This window comes from Agelaius phoeniceus, chromosome Z, assembly GCF_051311805.1.
Source record: "Agelaius phoeniceus isolate bAgePho1 chromosome Z, bAgePho1.hap1, whole genome shotgun sequence".
Classification (NCBI taxonomy): Eukaryota; Metazoa; Chordata; class Aves; order Passeriformes; family Icteridae; genus Agelaius; species Agelaius phoeniceus.
In genome coordinates, this window is record NC_135303.1 from 92,563,051 (window position 1) to 92,580,867 (window position 17,817).

Here is a 17,817-nt window from a genome sequence, read left to right on the forward strand (position 1 = left end):
AGTCCCCCTTTGCTTAAAATACAACAAAATAAAAAGAATCTGGAGCTAAATTAACAATGTGCTCTCCCAATTACAGCCACCCTCCGGTGAATATCAGGTTGTCATGACAACCTGCCCAGCAAACGATAAGGCCCAAAATAAAGCACAGCAGGGAGAGAGATCTTTGGAATCCGATTTTGCTGTCAAAGTAGAATTAAGGTTGCTTCAGAGGCCAGCAATTCTGGTGAATTTATGGCTGCAGTCCTTGCGTTGATGTTCATTAACGTGATCCATTTATCCAGGTAAGTGTGACGGTAGAACCAGACAGGGAGCAACAAAGAATCCATGGTTAGAAATAAAGTTAACCTCTCGAATACAACCCAGACCAAAAGAAAAGGGAGATGATTGTTGGGTGGGTGCTTTTGAGAGCCTGGTGTGGTAAGCAGAAAGTGGTTTAAATTGCTTGTAGGAACATTTCTGGGTGGCTTTGAGCACCAGAGTTGAAGGGCTCCAGTGGACTAGAGAGATGTTTAAAAGGTGCTTAAATTCCGGTTTTCACATTTCCTGTCTCAGAATTTTGTGTGTTTTTATAGAAACACTTGGTTTATCTGCCATGCACAGAGATCTTGGCAAGCTTCAGAAATGGGCCTGTGCAAACCTCATGAAATTAAGCATGGCCAAACACAAGGTCCTCCATGTGGGTTAGAGCAATCCCAGGCACAAACACAGACTGGCTGGAGAATGGATTGAGGGAGCAGCCCTGGGAAAAGGGAGAAGGTGTTGTGAGTGAGAGCTGGACCTGCCCCAGCCTGAACCCCCTGCCCTGGGCTGAGCCCCAGCGTGGGCAGCAGGGCAGGGGGGATCCTGCCCCTGTGCCCCTGGGCTCAGGTGAGAGCCCACCTGCAGAGCTGCCCCAGCCCTGGCTCCAGCAGCACAAGGAGCTGGAGCTGCTGCAGCCAGGGCAGAGGAGGCCACGGAGCTGCTGCCAGGGCTGGAGCCCCTCTGCTCTGGAGCCAGCCTGGCACAGCTGGGGCTGTTGGGCTGCACAAGAGAAGGCTCCAGGGACACCTCAGAGCCCCTGCCAGGGCCTCCAGGGGCTCCAGCAGAGCTGCCCAGGGACTGGGGACAAGGCCTGCAGGGACAGCAGCCAGGCAATGGCTCCCAGGGCCAGAGGGCAGGCACAGATTTTGGGCTCTTGGCAATTAGGAATTGCTGGCTGGGAGGGTGGGCAGGCCCTGGCCCAGGGTGCCCAGAGCAGCTGTGGCTGCCCCTGGATCCCTGGCAGTGTCCCAGGCCAGGCTGGATGGGGCTTGGAGCAGCCTGGGACAGTGGAAGGTGTCCCTGCCCATGGCAGGGGGTGGGACTGGATGATCTTAAGGTCCTTCCCACCCAAAGCGTTCTGTGAGTCTGTGAAACACTTGCAGTCTCCTTCTCTTCAGCCCAGTTTGACCCTCGCTCCTTGAAGCCCAGCTGGATGCTGCTTTGTCCTGAGGAGACCATTGCAGCTCTGAACTGAATCCCGATGGATGCAGGTGAGGACACGCGAGTCAGTGTTTGTTCCTGGCGCTGTCTTGGGTGGGTTAACACCGCCCCAAAGGCTGCTCTGAGCCAGGCTGGTCTCTCACCAGCCCTGCAGGGTATGGGTCTCGGTGGCTGAGGGTCCCAGGGTTTGGGCATCTGGGAGTTCCCCGCCAGATCCCCGGCGTGCAGGACACAGGGGTCTCCGGTCACATCCCGGGGCTGTGGGATCAAGAGGTTCCTGTCAGGCCCCCGAAGGGGTGGATGCGGGGATCTCTGTGAGGGCCCGGGGTGTGGGACCAGCAGATCCCTGCGGGGTGAGGGGTGCGGAAGGTCCCTGTCAGAATCCGGAGTCCCAGATCGGGGGAGTCCTCCCTGTCAGATCCCCGGGGTGCGGGACTCCCGGATCTCAGTCACTTCCCGGGATTGCAGGGTCCGGGCGGTCCCGGTCAAAGCCCGGCTCGCGGGATATGGGAGTCTCCCTCGGAGCCCGGCGGTGCAAGAGGCGAGAGGTCCCTGTCAGATCCCGGGGGTGGGAGGGTCCGGGGGGTCCCTGCCGGATCCCGAGGCTGCGGGGTCCGGGAAGTTCCTGTCAGAGGCGCGGGGCTGCGGCACTCGGGGTGTCCCCGTCCGCTGCCCGCCGTGCGGCCCCCCCGCGGCGGGCAGGCCGCAGCCCCGGACTACATCTCCCGTCAGGGCCGGCGCGGGCCGCGGGCGGAGCGCGGCGCGTCACTGCCCGCCGCCCCGGCCCGTCCCTCTGCCGAGCCGGAGCCGGAGCCGGAGCGTCCTCCCGGGCGGCGCCCCCGGAGCCCCCCGCGCCCCCCGCGCCCCGCGCCGCGCCCATGACCCCCTCAGCGGGGCACTGACCGCGCCCGGCCCCGCACGGTAAGCGTGGCCCGGGGGGGACGTGACACAGCACCGGCCGGGGGGGAGCGAAGGGGGGCGGCGGGGGGAGCGCATCCCGGCTTTTGTCTCCCTCGGAAAGACGCGAACCCCGCGGGGGGGTTGGGGTCGTGCCGCCGATGGAGCCGGTTTCTGGGCAGGTCTCGGTGCTGGCGGTGTCGCGGCGGCCTCGCCCCGGGGGGGTCCCCCCCGCTCGGTGACAGCCCGTGCGTGGCCGTGGGGCCCCGCCGGGATGCGGCGCTCCCGGCGGAGAGCTCCGGGGCTGGGTTCGGGTGCGCTCCCCGCCTCTGGAAGCTTCCCGGCCGCTCCGTATGGCCGGAGAAGGGCAGGGCTGCCCCCCAGCCCCGCCCCGGGCGAGCCCCCCGTGGGCAGAAGCGCGGGGAGCCCATCGCGTCCCCGCCGCAGCAGCCGCGGCCATCGGCGGCCCCGCGGCGGCAGAGCCGGCGGCAGAGCCCGCACGGCGGCACCGCCGCACAAAGGTGCCCGCCGAGCATCCCCGCGGGCTCCCCTGGGATGGTCCCGGCTGGGGTCGGCGCCCACCCCGCGGGAGGAGCGGCCCCCGGGCTGGGTCCGGGTGTAGCGAGCGAGGAGGGCTCGCCAGAGACCCGGTTTTGTTGTCGTTTTACGGTTATCGTTTTCCTGCAGAGTCACTCTGGCTGCACGTGGTCTCGGGGGCCGTGGTGGGTGACAGTAGGGGACAACAGATGCTGTGGCAGCGGAGCAGCCGGCAGTCGTGGGATGTTTTTTTGCCGCAGCTGCCCCCAGCAATGCTGGACGCTGGGGGCACAGTTGCTGGGTGTCACTGGCCTCCCCGTGCCTCAAAACTCAGTCCTTGGAGTGGTTTTTCCATAGAATGAAACTAAGCTTCACCTCCCGGGGCCATTCCCTGGGTCAGGCTTCTCTGGAAGGGGTGAGATTCCCACCCGTGAGATCCCACAGTGGACGAAGCAGCAATGCCATTAGGTTGGAAAGGGGCAGGTGCTGTTTCTCAGTGCCCCAGAACCTGGGTGCTTCCTTCAAATGGGCCATTTCCACGTGCCCACGGGTGCCACGTTCATTCCTTCTCCAGCAATCCACCCTGCTCTTTCTCCACCACTGAGGCAGGTATGGGATGAAGCTTAAAATCACAGCCTCATTAACAGAAATTGAAGAGATGGGAGGAAGCAGAAGACAGTCTGAGCTTCCACATTGTTTCTTTCAGTACAAAGATGCCAAAATAAGACCAGATCATTTGATAGTCCCTTCTCTACAAAACCTAGGAAGGCTTTTTGATGGTGGACCACCATCTGAGCATCCACATTGTGGCAGAGGGGTGCCACACAGGATGGAGGAGGGACCCTCCTATTCTGCTTATGATTTATGTGACCTTGACTAGCAAATATTCACACCTTGTCTCCAGTGAGTGGAAACAGCCATTCTGTTGTGTCCAACATTATTTTTCCCTGTGAGTCTCATAAAGGCTTTTCTCTGCCATTGCTGAGCCCAAGGTTCAAGAGCAAAACCTTGTGCTGCATTTTATCCCCTCAAGCCTTGGGTAAGATTTGTAGGCTGTGGTTGCCCTGCACTGAGTGTGTTGTCTTTGGCACAGACGAGCAGTGGCTGTTTCGGGAAGCTCAGGCTGTGCATTTTTTTTTTTTTTTATCATTTATAAGACCTCAGGTTGCTTTTAAAGCAGAGGAGCTGCAGTTGGATGCTGCTGCAGGTGAAGGTGATGCAGGGAAGCAACTTGTCTTAGGTGATCTGGGGGGTGAAGCCCAGCACCTAGCTACATGAAAGACTGGAGAGAATTTGTGGAGATGAACTGAACTCCAGCCCTGCCTTTGTGATGCCATTTGGAAGAGGGCTGAGGTACCTGAGGGGCTTGGCTGGGTTTGTTTCCATGGCTGAGTCAGCCTGATCCACAAATGGCGTGGGAATGGTCTATGGAGGGTTCCTGACAGCCATGAAAAACGGAATGCAAAGCATGGATACATGCTTGATGGATGTGAGCCCTGCATCCAGTCTGTGGAAGGGAGGATGGTGGGATGCTGGGCTTTATCTCCACAAGTCTCTTCTTCAGCACTTGATTTTGAATGAGGATAACAATACTCTTTTTGCTCTCTGGGGTACCTCATGTTGGGGTGAACTGCATGGTTGAGTTAATTCTGTGATCTCCTGGTGAGGACAAATTTTGCTGTGTTGACTCTCCCCTCCTTTCCCAATTTGTGTCTCTCTCCTGTTTCTCCTTGCAGCCATCCTTGCTCTCACTTGGTTTTTCCCCAGAAGGAAGGGTCTGAAATTGTGGTAGCTGTCACTGGTTGAGATTTTACCCACAGATCTCTGCAAAGCAGCAAGAAAACCCCTCTGAACCTAATTTAATTTCATGTTCTTACTGCTCAGTTGAGTCTTTGGGGTCCTGTGTATTTGTGAGGAGCTGTAGCTAAAAGTATAACAAGACCCTGTGTTTTCTGTGGAAGCTGGGGGCAGCTTTTTCAGAGGTGTTTGAGACACATTTAACATTCTTCCATTATGCTCTCATGGAGTAGTTAAATATCATCAATGATTGCACTGTTTTTCACTTTGGCAGAAGTGTTAAGACATTTATGTTACACCATTGTTAAGTTTCAGAGCTAACAGTTTGCTGCTCTGTTTGGGCTATGATCAGGTTGGGGAAAGGACAGCAGAAGATTGGAAGTGTTGAGGCTTCTGGTTGAGTAATCTCCATAAATGCCTCGGGATGTTGTGAAACTCCTCGGAGAAGGGGCAGTTCTGCCACTTGAGGATAATTAGCAGATTACTGTGTCCTCTGAAATGAAGGGCTACTGTAGCCAACCAATCATCCTCTGTTTGTTTGAGACTCTGGCTATTTTATTTTTATTTATTTATATACATTTTTGCATACATATGTATGTATTCACTTACAACGTAGATGCCTTCCTGGTGATCCTGAGAGAAGCGTGTTTCCCCCTCAGTTCAGACTGAAATGGGAGCAACATTGGATGTTCTTAAAACTTTGCTGCATTTAAGCTTCCCTGCTGAAATGAGAGGTTTTGTTTCTTTCACATCTGCCTTGAGCTGTGCCATGGTCAGTCTTGGCTTGCTGGATTTTGCATTGTCATTGTCATTCTGAAGTGCAGAGGTAGCTCAGCAGTGGCCAGGAATGGGAGGTGGTGCCTCTATCAGGGATGGATTGCAGAAAACTTATGATGGAAAATCAATAGATTTGAGGCTTTTCTGCTTTGAGTTAGCTCTTGGAGAGTCCTCTCAGGCAGTCTATGGGACACTGAGATTTTAGGCACCCCAGGATGGTTGGGAGCAGCCTTGTGCTCACTCCAGAAAGGGCACTGCTCCTGTCTCCTGTCCTGCACACACAACCCTCAGCCTCCTTGTCCCCGAGACACGTAGCAGTGTGGTCCAGGAGAAGAAGAACTTGGTTTCTGAGGTGGTGGGAGAACCTGTGGTGACAGAGCCAAACCTCTGCCTGTGCCATCTCTGCAGGACCAGTCCTGCCACACCTGTCGGCCAGGAACCTGCTGCAGGTGTATTTCATAACGTGCAGACATTTATCGAGGGCGTCTCCTCTGTGGCAGCTGGCTCAGCTTCATCTCCTTCCCCAGCCCGGCTGCATCCATGCAGGGGGTGCGGTGGTGGTGGAAAACATCTGCATTTCCACCAGGATGGGAAAGGATATGGGTGGGGTAGCATGGATGTGGTGGGGCTGTCCCTGGGATGGAGAGCAGGGCTGGGTGGCTCTGTGGTGTCCCCAACCCCTGGTGTCACAGTGCCTGAGGATGCACGTGGCTTCTTATTTCTCTCCTGGGGTTGGAATGGGTCTGTTGGGTTTGCATGGCCAGGTTTTTGTAATAGGGGGAGCTACCAGGGTCCAGCCAGCTCCAGGACAGACCCCAAGGCCAAGCCCATCAGGAATGATTGTGACATCTCTGGGATAACAGATTTAAGAAGAAAATGAAATGGTTGCCAGTCACTGGCAGTTGTAATTGTGGCCAGAGAGGAGTGAGGTGAGAACAGGTGAGAGGAACAACTCTGCAGACACCAGGCTCAGCACAGGAGGAGGGGCAGGAGCTGCTCCAGGCACCAGAGCTGAGATTCCCCTGCAGCCCGCAGAGGGTGTGGGGATGCAGAGATGCACCTGCAGCCCCTGGAGGAGCCCACGCCAGAGCAGGGAATGCCTGAGAGAGGCTGTGATCCCTGGGAAGCCCATGCTGGAACAGGGTCCTGGCAGGGATATGCTGATCTGTGGAAACAGGAGCTGATGCTAGGGCAGGTGCACTGGGAGGACTTATGACCCCAGGGGGGAACCCATGCTGGAGCAGCCTGTCCCTGAAGGACTGCACCCCATGGAAGAGTGATCCATGTTGCAGCAGATCATGGGGAATTGTTGCCCATGGGATGGACTCACACTGGGGAAGTTCATGTAGAACTGTCTCCTGTGGGAGGGACCCCACACTGGAGCAGGGGAAGGACTCTGACTTCTCTCCCGCTGACTTCTCTCCCTGAGCAGTGTCAGGAACATCTTGTTCTGAGCTGGTCATAACCCTCATTCCTGTCTCCCTGCAGCACTGAGGGAGGAGGTAGAGCTGGGAAGGAGGGAGGGGTGAGGGTAAGGTGTTGTAAAGATTTATTTTACTTGTCATTATCCTGCTCTTATTCTGTTGTTAATAGATTCAATTAATATTGCAAATTCAAGTCTGTTTTGCCCATGATGGGATTTGATGAGGGATCTCTCACAGTCCTTATCTCAACTCATCACCCTCTTGCTCTATTTTCTCTCCCCTGTCCAGCTGTGGAGGGGAGTGAGAGATCTGCTTTGGTGATTGCCTGGATTCCAGCCAAGGTCAACCCACTGCAATTGGCCTTAATACAAAAAAAAAAAAAAACAACCAAAAACAAAAAACAACGAACTTCTCCCTCCTTTGGGAGCAGGCTCAGCTCTCTGGGACTGATTTGTACAGGCTGTTCCACTCTGGAGAGGCTTCACCACCCCTGGAGCCTGCCCTGCACCAGAGCAGAAGCTACTGGGAGACACACAGCTGCCACCAGCTTGCTTGCCCAGGCACCTGCAATGCAATTGCAATTACCAGGGTTCATAATTAGTTCTGAAAAATGCTTTTGAACTCTTGAAATCCTGCAGGAGCTGTGTTGCTTGGCTGGCATTCACCAGGACCTTGGGAGAAGCTGGTGTTCACAACCGAGCTGTTGCCAGTTGTGTTAGGTGGCTGCTGGCTTGGGACACGAGTAGTTGGGTTGGCATGGGAGGAGTGTCTTGGGAGGCTGTGGCACAGGAGGGTCCCTCACATCAGCTGTGCCATACCATATGTTGGGGATCTCACCCCATAAACCCCCCCCAAATTACTGTTGGGATGGTCTGCTGCCAGGTGATAGGGCAAGGGGCAATGGCTTTAAGCTGAAAGGTGGTAGATTTGGGTTGGATGTTAGGAGAAAACTCTTCTCAGTCAGGGTGCTGAGGCCCTGGCCCAGGGTGCCCAGAGCAGCTGGGGCTGCCCCTGGATCCCTGGCAGTGTCCAAGGCCAGGTTGGACAGGGCTTGGAGCAGCCTGGGACAGTGGAAGGTGTCCCTGCCATGGCAGGGGTGGAACCAGATGGTCTTTAAGGTGTCTTCCAACCCAAACCATTCTAGGATTCTGTGTTTCCATGAAATAAGCAGTTGTGACCCTGAGTTTTTCACATAATTTGATTAAATCTCACAAGTCTATCTGTGCTGCCACAGTGCTTTTGAGCTACAACAGAAATGCCCTGCAGGTGTTTCAGGAGTCTTGGCTGTCCCCAGCTTTGAGCACCTCTCTTGTGAAGCCAAAGCTTTGTGAGTGACATGGAGCTGGTTTTGGGTGGAGCAGCCTTGGGTGAGCCTGGGGCTGGGGCAGCTTCGCAGAGGCTGGGCTCACCTGTGGCTGTGAGCTGCTCCTCCTCATATGTGGTCCATGGGGATGTCATTTTGGGGCCAGCAGCTTCTGCAGGTATCCTTGAAGGATGGCAGTGTCTGCAGAAGCACTCCTTGGTGTTTGTTAGTCAGGGATTTTTGCAGGAGTTAAACTGGAGTAAATTTTAAAGGGTGTTTTCATCCTGTATAGAAGTGTGTGCTCCAGTCACTGGCAGGTGTGTGGTGTAGTCTAGGTCCAGCCAGCCAGCCCAAAGCAGTAGTCTGGAATCATGGAATCATCATCTGCAAATCATGGAATCAGAATCACTAAGGTTGGGAAATACTACTAAGAGCACCAAATCCAATCATCAATCCAGTACCACCATGTTCACTACCATGTTCACTACCAAACCATGTCCTCAAGTGCTACATCCACATGCTTTTGGAACACTTCTTGGAATGGGGACTCCACCACTGCCCTGGGCAGCCTGTGCCAGTGCCTGACCACCCTTTCAGTGGATGACTTTTTCCCAATACCCAATTTCAACTTCCTCTGGTGCAGCTTGAGCCCTTGTCCTCCGTCATGTCACTTATCACCTGGAAGACTTGTCTGGCCCCCACCTGGCTTCACCCTCCTGTCAGGGAATTTTGGAGAGTGAGGATGTCCCTTCTGAGCCTCCTTTTCTCCAGGCTAAATGCTGGTTTGTTTTTGGGTGCTGCATTTCGCTGTATTACCCATCCAGAAGCAAATCCCCTGGGGCTAGAGGACTCCTGGGCGCCGTGTCCAACTGCAGTGAAGCCAGGGAGCATTTTAATTACATGTCATCAAAAATACCATGATGTGTGTCTCAGCAAGAGAAGAAAAGGAAGCAGGAAGGGTTGTGGTTGTGCTGTGATTGTCAGCTGGAGGTTAATAACAATGTTTTGTGTTTAAGAAGGTGTTTGCTTTGCACAGCAAGAGGAGAGAGGAGTGTATGCCTGAACCCACGGGAATTGTATTCCCTTAAATCAGGGCATATTGTTGATCCAGGGAATGTTTCTTCCCAGCCAGACGATCACCTTGGAGGTGTCTTTGATTTTATTTTCCTTTGGCTTAGGAAGCTGGGCTGGTGATCGTGAAATTTGCAGCAGTAATTTTTGCAGCAGGAGGTTTTACAGGAGGATATGGAGGCTCGGGGGGTGCTTTGGGAAATGATTTCTGCATTTTTCTTGCCATGTGCACCTTTCATCCTTGCGAGTGAGGAGATGAACCAGGTGAAGTTTTCAGGGTCCTGGCCGTGATGTCTGCAGATGCCTTTAAAGGAGGAGGAGGCCACAGGTGTGGTTGAAGGCTGTGCTGAGGTGGTGGACAGCTTTCTCTCCCAGCTTTTTCCTGTTCTTTTGAGATCAGCAGTTTCTCACACCCTGACAGCAGCTCTGCAATGAAACACACACTTCTGGAAAGCTCTTGTGGTGGATGCTGAGTTTTCCATCTCTCCCTGCATCCCTGCTCTGTCCATCCCTGTGCTAGCCAGGCACAGCCAGATGAGTGTTTTTCCTGCCTTTGCAGGTGCTCAGAGCAGCATCAGTCATGGGCAGGACATCACAGCCCCGTGGAGTGTCAGCAGAGCCGCAGCATCCCTCCCTGCCAGGATGCTCTTAGTGCCAAGATTCACCTCAGGGCACTGGTCCTCTCCCCATCCTGCATTTTGGAGCATCTGCAGAGCACACATTGTTTTTCTCAAAATTGATTTTGAGAAAAAGCACTTGCTTCACTTTTTTTTTTTGATAGATATATTTTTGTCACATAGGGTGAAAGATTCATTTATCGACTGCAATCACTTTGAAGCGTCTCTCCTGTTTTTATGCCTGCTTTTTTTTTTTTTCCAATGAGCAGAAATGAGGCTTATGCACTCAGACTAACTGTCACTTGCTATTCCTCCAGAACCTTTTTTAATATCTAATATCAGCCAAATTTGACAGAGGAGGGCATATTTTGGAGATAAGAATTTACAGGCTGTAAGAAAGAGGGTAGAAAAGAGAAATGTAAATTCTTTCTTGTCTTCAAGGAGAGGCTGCATCAGTCGTAAACTTAAATAATGTCTGTCTGGGTGCAAGAAGGTTGGTTAATTCTTAAGTAAATTACCTTAGTAATTCACTACAATTCATTTAAGGAAATAAACCAAATCATTTTCATCATGGGAAAGGAGGAGTTGGCTGTAGGGATGCTGCCAGGGAGGGTGTGCTGGGATGATGCTAGATAACTTTTAAAGGTTCCTCCCTACCCAAACCATCTCCTCTCCTCTCCTCTCCTCTCCTCTCCTCTCCTCTCCTCTCCTCTCCTCTCCTCTCCTCTCCTCTCCTCTCCTCTCCTCTCCTCTCCTCTCCTCTCCTCTCCTCTCCTCTCCTCTCCTCTCCTCTCCTCTCCTCTCCTCTCCTCTCCTCTCCTCTCCTCTCCTCTCCTCTCCTCTCCTCTCCTCTCCTCTCCTCTCCTCTCCTCTCCTCATCAGGTGTTATACTATGACTTCTCCTGATAGTGATGTTCCACATGTTATCATCTACAAGCTCACACAGTCCTTGCAGGCTGAGGTGTGGGTAAATTCTGCCCCAGAAGCTTGCTCAGACACTTGCCAGGCTCAGCACAGTTTCCCATCAGGACTGAGGTCATGGCTGGGAGCATCGTCTGGAGAAGATGAGGCAGCATTGCAGTGGCTTTTCAGCATCAGCCATGGTCCATGAGCTTGCCTTGGAGCTGGAGATGCTGTTAAAAGTGATTAGTGAGCTTCCAGTTCCCAGAGGAACCAGGGATGATGGTGTTCTGCCCCTCGCTGCTGTTGTTCCCATTACAGCTGCAGCAGGAGGCTGCCTCTTCTGTCCCTCTCCCTTCTGCTGTCAGTATGTGCACTTTGATTTTTGGGTTTTTTTAATTTTTTTTTTTTTTTTTTTTTTTTTTTTTTTTTTTTTTTACACCGGGAATTCTCTTCCTTTTTTGTCAGCTCAGAGAATGATTTTCCTTACGCTCTTCTCTATTCAGGGCTGTGGGGGAGGAAGTGACTCAGCCTTTCCCCCCACTCTGATTTGCAGAGTCATCCCTTGCTGGCTTTTCGAGTTTTTCCTTGAGCACCTCCAGTTACGCTGGCTTCATTCAGCAGGAGCATTCCCGCCTCACTCCGGCAGGGAAGGGCACGGTGGGGAAGGATGAGCCCTCAGCAGGATCTTTCCCTGTGCCAGGGGCAGAGTGAAGCAGCGGGCAGGCCGTGCTGCCAGACCTGCGGCAGCTCCAGGTCTCCTGTCTGCTCCTTGTCCGTGCGGACATCTGTGGAGGAAGGGCCAGCCAAATGGAATTTCGAGGGCTGGCCTGGTCATACTGTTAAAAAAATGATGGAATGTGATGTCATGGGCTCTTCCCAGGAGGGGAGGTGGCTCAGGCTGTGCTGCTGGCACTGCTGGAGGATGCCCTGCTCGCCTGGGTGATGGTGGGCGGGGTGAGGGTGGGTGATGGATGGGTGGTGACACGGCTCCATGCAGGACTGCTGCCAGCTTGCCTTTCATGGCAGGGCTGAAACGGCTGCTAAATACCAGGGAGGACACACTGCCTGCTCTGCTCTCCACAGGGCTTTCAGACACTGCTGCTCTGCAAGGAAGCCAATAAATCATCTGCCACTCTAAGTGATACCAGGCATTCTGGTGTCCCGTGTATAAAAAACAAGTGCATTAGTTTTGGGTTAATTATTCTTCTACTCTGAAAGCCAGCATAGCTCTGCTTCTTTCTAAAGGGCAGAAGGGAAAATAAAAAGGAGATGAAACTCCCAAGCCCCCTAGAATCTTACCACTCTGCTCCCAAATCAGATACTCAAACCCTAACAGCAATTTTGATCTGCTGGGGGAGTTCCAGCATGCATCACTTACTGCTTTGCTTTATAACACAAGGAAGTCTGGCATCAAAAATGAATATTTGTGTGGTGGTGAGGGTGGTGCTGGGAAGGACAAAGGTGGTCATCATCTAGAAATACTCCAGTAACCCCTCTTGGGTTTAGACTTGCTTGTGTTCATCTATCTTTTTTCTCCTCTTTTAAGAAGTCCAGCCACATCAAGAACCTGTCCTCACAGCATCCTGTGCTCTGCCTTAGGCCATATTAGCTGCCTTCTGAACATCTCTGTCTATTGATTAAAGCATTAGGAGGAATGTCAGCTTGGAAGCAATGGGTTTGATTAGCCAATTATTTTAACAAAAAAAGAGGTGAGCTTTGATTAAAAGTACAGAGGGAACTGTAGTAAGTCTTTTTTAATGTGCTGGAAGGCAGGTCAGAGCACATAACCAAATGAGAGCATTGGTCAGGATGTTAATGAGGGGAGTTTGGAGGCTGAAGGTCAACACTGTGCATGACATCATCTGCATGACCTAGGAATATGGAAAATTATTTGTGTATATTTAGTGGGGGCTGCTGGTTTTTGGCTAGTGAACTGTAGTGAGTGTAGGCACTTCATGGTTGCATGAAGCACACAGGAAACAGTTGAGTCTGTAGGATGCTATTCTTGTGTGAAGGTTGGGTTTAACTTGGATCAGTCACTCAGTGGAGTAATTACATCCCGAAGTACTCAGTGAATTCAGAGGATCATACAGTTGTGGAATGGTTTAGGTGGGAAGCACCTTAATATCATCGAGTTCGATTCCCTGCCATGGGCAGGGACAACTTCCCAGGCTGCTCCAAATCCCATCCAACCTGGCCTTGGGCACTGCCAAGGATCCAGGGACAGCCACAGCTGCTCTGGGCACCCTGGGCCAGGGCCTGCCCACCCTCCCAGCCAGCAATTCCTAATTGCCAAGAGCCCAAAATCTGTGCCTGCCCTCTGGCACTGGGAGCCATTGCCTGGCTGCTGTCCCTGCAGGCCTTGTCCCCAGTCCCTGTGCAGCTCTCCCGGAGCCCCTGGAGGCCCTGGCAGGGGCTCTGAGGTGTCCCTGGAGCCTTCTCTTGTGCAGCTGAGCAGCCCCAGCTGTGCCAGGCTGGCTCCAGAGCAGAGGGGCTCCAGCCCTGGCAGCAGCTCCGTGGCCTCCTCTGCACTGGCTGCAGCAGCTCCAGCTCCTTGTGCTGTTGGGAACTCCAGATGCTCTGCAGGTGAGGTTTCACCTGAGCCCAGGGCAGAGCTTGGATTTTCTACAGCTGACAGGTGGGAAAAGCTTGCTGGTGTCAACACAGCTGTGTGGACTGCAAGCAGGAGGCATCACAAAACCATCCCGTGCTGTTTGTTGTTGTTTGGGTTGTTCTAGGGATCTGTTGTGTGTTGTAGGGGCAGGTGAGAGTATTGATGAGTTGTTCAGAAAGAAGCAGCTTAAAAAACAATGTGGAGGCTCCAGTGAGGGATTGTCTGCCTCCTCTGTTAAGAAAAGCAAATGTCTTTTGGAAGGTGGTGGTTGTACTCAAATCAGTGCAAGGAGGGAGCCTGGAAAGCCCAAGCATAGGTGGCTGGTTTCTGTGCTCTGAGCTCTGAGGTTAGGCCCCAGTAGTAGATGGCCAAATCAGAGACTGGCAGATGATGGCACAGGTGGGGAGGAAGAGCCAAGAGCAGGTTGGAGCAGTGAGCACATCCTCCTCTTTGGTCTGCCCTTCCTGTTTGCTTGATCTGGGGTCAAACATCTGGATGTGATCTCAGTCCAGCCCACACTCTGGGCCTGCAGCTGTGGCTCTTTCAAGTCCTTGAGCCCCGAGGCTGCCAGCATGGGCAGAGCTGATGGCAAACTGTCCAGGAAGGAGGAGATGAGTAATAAAAAGCTTCTGTCTCCCTTTCTCCAGGGAAAAGTGCATTCCCTGTTCAGCACTCGCTGCATGGGACCATCCTCTGCCTCCCAGAGCAGGCAGCTTTGCTCAATGGGATTGTCATGTACTTGAATTTCATGTCAGCCTGATTCCTCTCCTAAAGGTCAGCCTGACCTTGCTGTGTTATGAAGTTTCTTCTGGTATTCACTAAGCTTAAAGTATGTCTTTCTTGCTTTGTCCGGAAAATCTGGGCTCAGGGAAGATCTCCATAGATAAGATCCTGGAGTTCTTCTGGGTTGAAGTAAGGTCCTCTGGTCCAGCCCTCTGCTCAGTGCAGAGCCAGCTTTGACATCAAACCTGCTCAGGGCCTCCTCCAGCTGAGTCCTGCTGCTGTTTCCAAGCTGCACACCCAGATCTCACACTCAAGTTACATGTTGGCTGCTGAACCACAGCTCAAAGCAAAGGAATTTTCCAGTATCCCATCCGAGTTTCCCAAGCTTCACCTACGGATCCCCAGACCTGGAGTTGAGCAGCTGCAGCTGTTTGCTGCTGGAGGAGGCTTTCTGCTGCTGGTGTTTCCCGTGCCCCTGGCATTCTGCTGCCGGGATTCTCGGCTCCTGGGGGGTATCAGCACTCCCGGGCGGAGCGGCAGCGCGTGTGTGTGCTAGGGAGGCTTATCGCCAAGTGACCTAATTATTGTAATCTCGCTCTTCCCTAGATAGTGCAGGTTTCCTTGGCTCTCACGAGGCTTCACGGGTTTTTCCAAGCTGTTCTTTGATTTATTGTCTGTCTCCCAATAATAATATTCTTTTGCTCAGGCTAGGTGAAGCCTGAGAGTAAGGGTTGTAGCCAGGGAGAGTGTAATACTTGCGAACTGCTTTTCCTGCTCCAGTGGCCATCCTGCTGGGTTTGGTGGTCCCAGCCTGTCAGACTTTCCAGGCAGCCCCCCTACAAGGATTTCTTTGCTGCCATGGTCTTCATCACAGCTCCCTCCTCTTCTCCCTGCCCTGATTGTACACGTGCATCATCTTACTGCAGAAATCCTCTGCCTGCCAAAGTTAACAAGTGAAAACCGTGCCGTGCCACTTTCTGCCCAGCTCTTGGATGCAGAGTTGTTGCCTGTCCCTTTCTTTCTTTAGTTACCCATCCCATTCTATTTGTTACCTGTTCCATTTTTTTGTTGCCTATCCCATTTTTTCTTGTTTTCTATCCCTTCTTTTATGTTGTCTGTCCCATTTTTATGTCCCTTATGCCCCATCTCATTTGTGGTGTTCTTCCTGATCCCCTTTTTGTTTGTTTGTTTTTGGGTTTTGGTTGGTTTTGGGTTTGTTTTTGGGTTTTTGGCCTATCATGATTTTTTTATTCTCTATCCCATTTTTTCTTCCCTTTGCTCTCCTCACTGTGGTTTCTCCCTTCTCTACCTGCCTCTTTTCCTGTTTATAATATGTTTATTTGGCTAGAGGTATAGGCCAGGTGCCTTTTAGACGTGCCAAATTCTTATTTTTTTAGCAAGACAGGGGTTTGCAGCATGTTATCAGGGTTTAACATGTACTTCAACATTAAACAAATAAAGCCTAGGGCAGAAAGAAAAAAATCAAGTCCAGCCCAACAACAAAACATTGCAACCTGGGATGAATTTCCTCCATTCAGGCACTTGATTTTCTTCCTGTAAGCTGTAGCTGGGATTTTGGAGCTCAGAGCTCCACGCTTGGGCAGAGAATAACTCACGTAATGTGGTGCCTCCTCGCAGGAGCAGGGCTTACTGCTAAGCTTCCCGGTTAAACCACCTGATGGGATCAGCAGAGGTTAGCAGCACCGCAGGGGCTTGGTGGCAGAGGGCTTGGAAAACAACAAGTCAGCAGCACTGCCCTGAAAACCTGTTTTGTTTGGGGCTTTTTGTCCCCTCGCCCTGCACGGGATCCAGTTGGACCTGAAAGGGAGTGGGAGAGGACGGAGCGGGGCATCACACGAGGCTTCTTTATCTGCTGGGGTTTCTGCACCCCTGGGTGTTATCTTGTGCAGTGCCTGATAGTCTCTGGAGAGTAAATATTTTCTCCTGCGGCAGAGCAGCCCGTGGAGGAGCTGGGAACAAGCCAAGGCAGAGGCGTTGCTGAGAGGTTAAAGCCTGAAAGGGCTGGCACCGGGCTTGTGCCTGGTGTTAGACCTTGACAGCAGAACTGGGGCTGTACCAGTGCCCCTTCTTTTTGAGAGAGTGTGAGTTCCCATTTTCCTTGTTTCCCTCTGTAGAAAGGGAGGTTCCTAACTTTCTAACTTTCAAGTGGATTGCAATAACACTTTAACTTGCAAATCTTCTTTCCTGAAGCACTGCTGCGTCCTTTGGGTGGGTGCTCCAAGTTATCCTCAGATTCTCAGTGAATACTCTTCAACACTAGGCCATAAAACAGATAGTTAATGCTAACTCCATTTTTTCCCTTAATTAGCCTGTAGAAAAATCATAGTGCTAAGGATAGTTGTGAGGAATAAGAGTGTTTTTGGCTGTGCTCAATGAGAATAGATATTTTTATTTTATTGAAACAGGAAAACAAATAATGTCAAGTCCCATTTCAATCCAAAATGAAATGTGGTTTCAATTATTTTGCACTATAATGGAGAGTTGTGGAAATTCAGTGTACATCAGCACAAAATAAAACAAAAAATCCTTTGTTAAAAAATACAAAACTCTAAAAAGAAGTGAAACCATTTTTTTCAGTGTTTCCTTCCCAGTGGTTTGGCTGCAGTGACTTGACCAAAACTGTTTAAAATTCATCAAGCCAAATCTGGGGTGCTGTCAAACAAGTAATTTTTAAAAATTATTATTGTTATTATGGGATAGGTTCAGACTTCTGCTTCTTCAAGGGTGAATTTTGTTCCTCTGGAGGCTGTGACAGAGGAGAAACATGACCCTTGTCCCACACTGGTGGAGGGGGAATCTGTGGCTTGAGTGCCAGGTGTCACCTCTGGTTCCTGGTGCTGGAAGGCCTTTGGATATCATGGATATGTGGGAATGCTCATCAGCAGCAGGGTGTTTCCGGAGGCCAGGGTCCTCAGGAAGCACTGGCACAAAGTTTCCCAGAGAAACTGTGACTGTTCCATCCCTGGAAATGTCCCAGGCCAGGTTGGACAGGGCTTGGAGCAATCTGCATTAGTGGAAGGTGTCCTGCCCATGGCAGAGGTGGCAGTGGATGGCTTTTGAAGTCCCATCCAACCCAAACCATTCCATGGTTCTATGAAACCCCTAGGAGGAGTGGGAAGAACCTGCCCCAAACCCCAGAGTTTTGTGTTTATCTTGGCATTCTTGGCGTCTTCCTCTGAAGCCTCCGAGTCCTGCACTACCTCAGCACTAGGAATGAGGTTTATTTTCTTTCATACTGTACAATTTATTGCAGAAGTGCCTTTTCCAGTCCCATGTTAAATTCTGCTGCTGAATTGTTGGGTCATAGAGATCCCTCAGGTGGACATCTCTACCCTTTGCTGACACTCAAGAGCTGGGAATGGTGAGGCTCTACCTTCAAGGGCCTTTGATGGTATATCCCTAAGCAGTTTCTTGATTAATCAAATTCTCCCTTACCTCTTTTCTTTCCTTTTTTCCTTTTTTTTTTTCTGCAAAGCAATATACTTTGAGTTCTCTATTTAATCTCTGAAGTCAAAGGTGCATGAATAGCAGGCATCCTGCTGGGGTGTTTCTGCTGAAGCTGCAGATGCTGCTCCCCTGTGCTGCACCTGCAGCCCTCCCACCATGATCCCATTGCCCTGCTGCATCCTTTGGGCGGGTGCCACAAGTTATCCTTACTGTGAATTGTCCTCA

General features: G+C 51.9%; 1 protein-coding gene across 4 annotated transcripts in view; it reads left to right on the top strand.

The window, feature by feature from the left end:
- Positions 1-258: 258 nt before the first annotated feature.
- CTIF (cap binding complex dependent translation initiation factor) overlaps positions 259-17,817 on the top strand; it is a 148,602-nt gene continuing 131,043 nt past the window's right edge. Inside the window, exons 1-2 of one of the 4 annotated variants that reach the window (XM_077171337.1) lie at positions 259-281; positions 1,419-1,511. In XM_077171337.1, the coding sequence (XP_077027452.1) occupies positions 1,506-1,511 (6 nt within the window). In that variant the 5' untranslated portion in view covers positions 259-281; positions 1,419-1,505. Of the gene's footprint in view, positions 282-1,418; positions 1,512-2,223; positions 2,383-17,817 lie in introns of those variants that run through there. The other 3 variants (XM_077171336.1, XM_077171339.1, XM_077171338.1) reach the window with 3 other exon arrangements.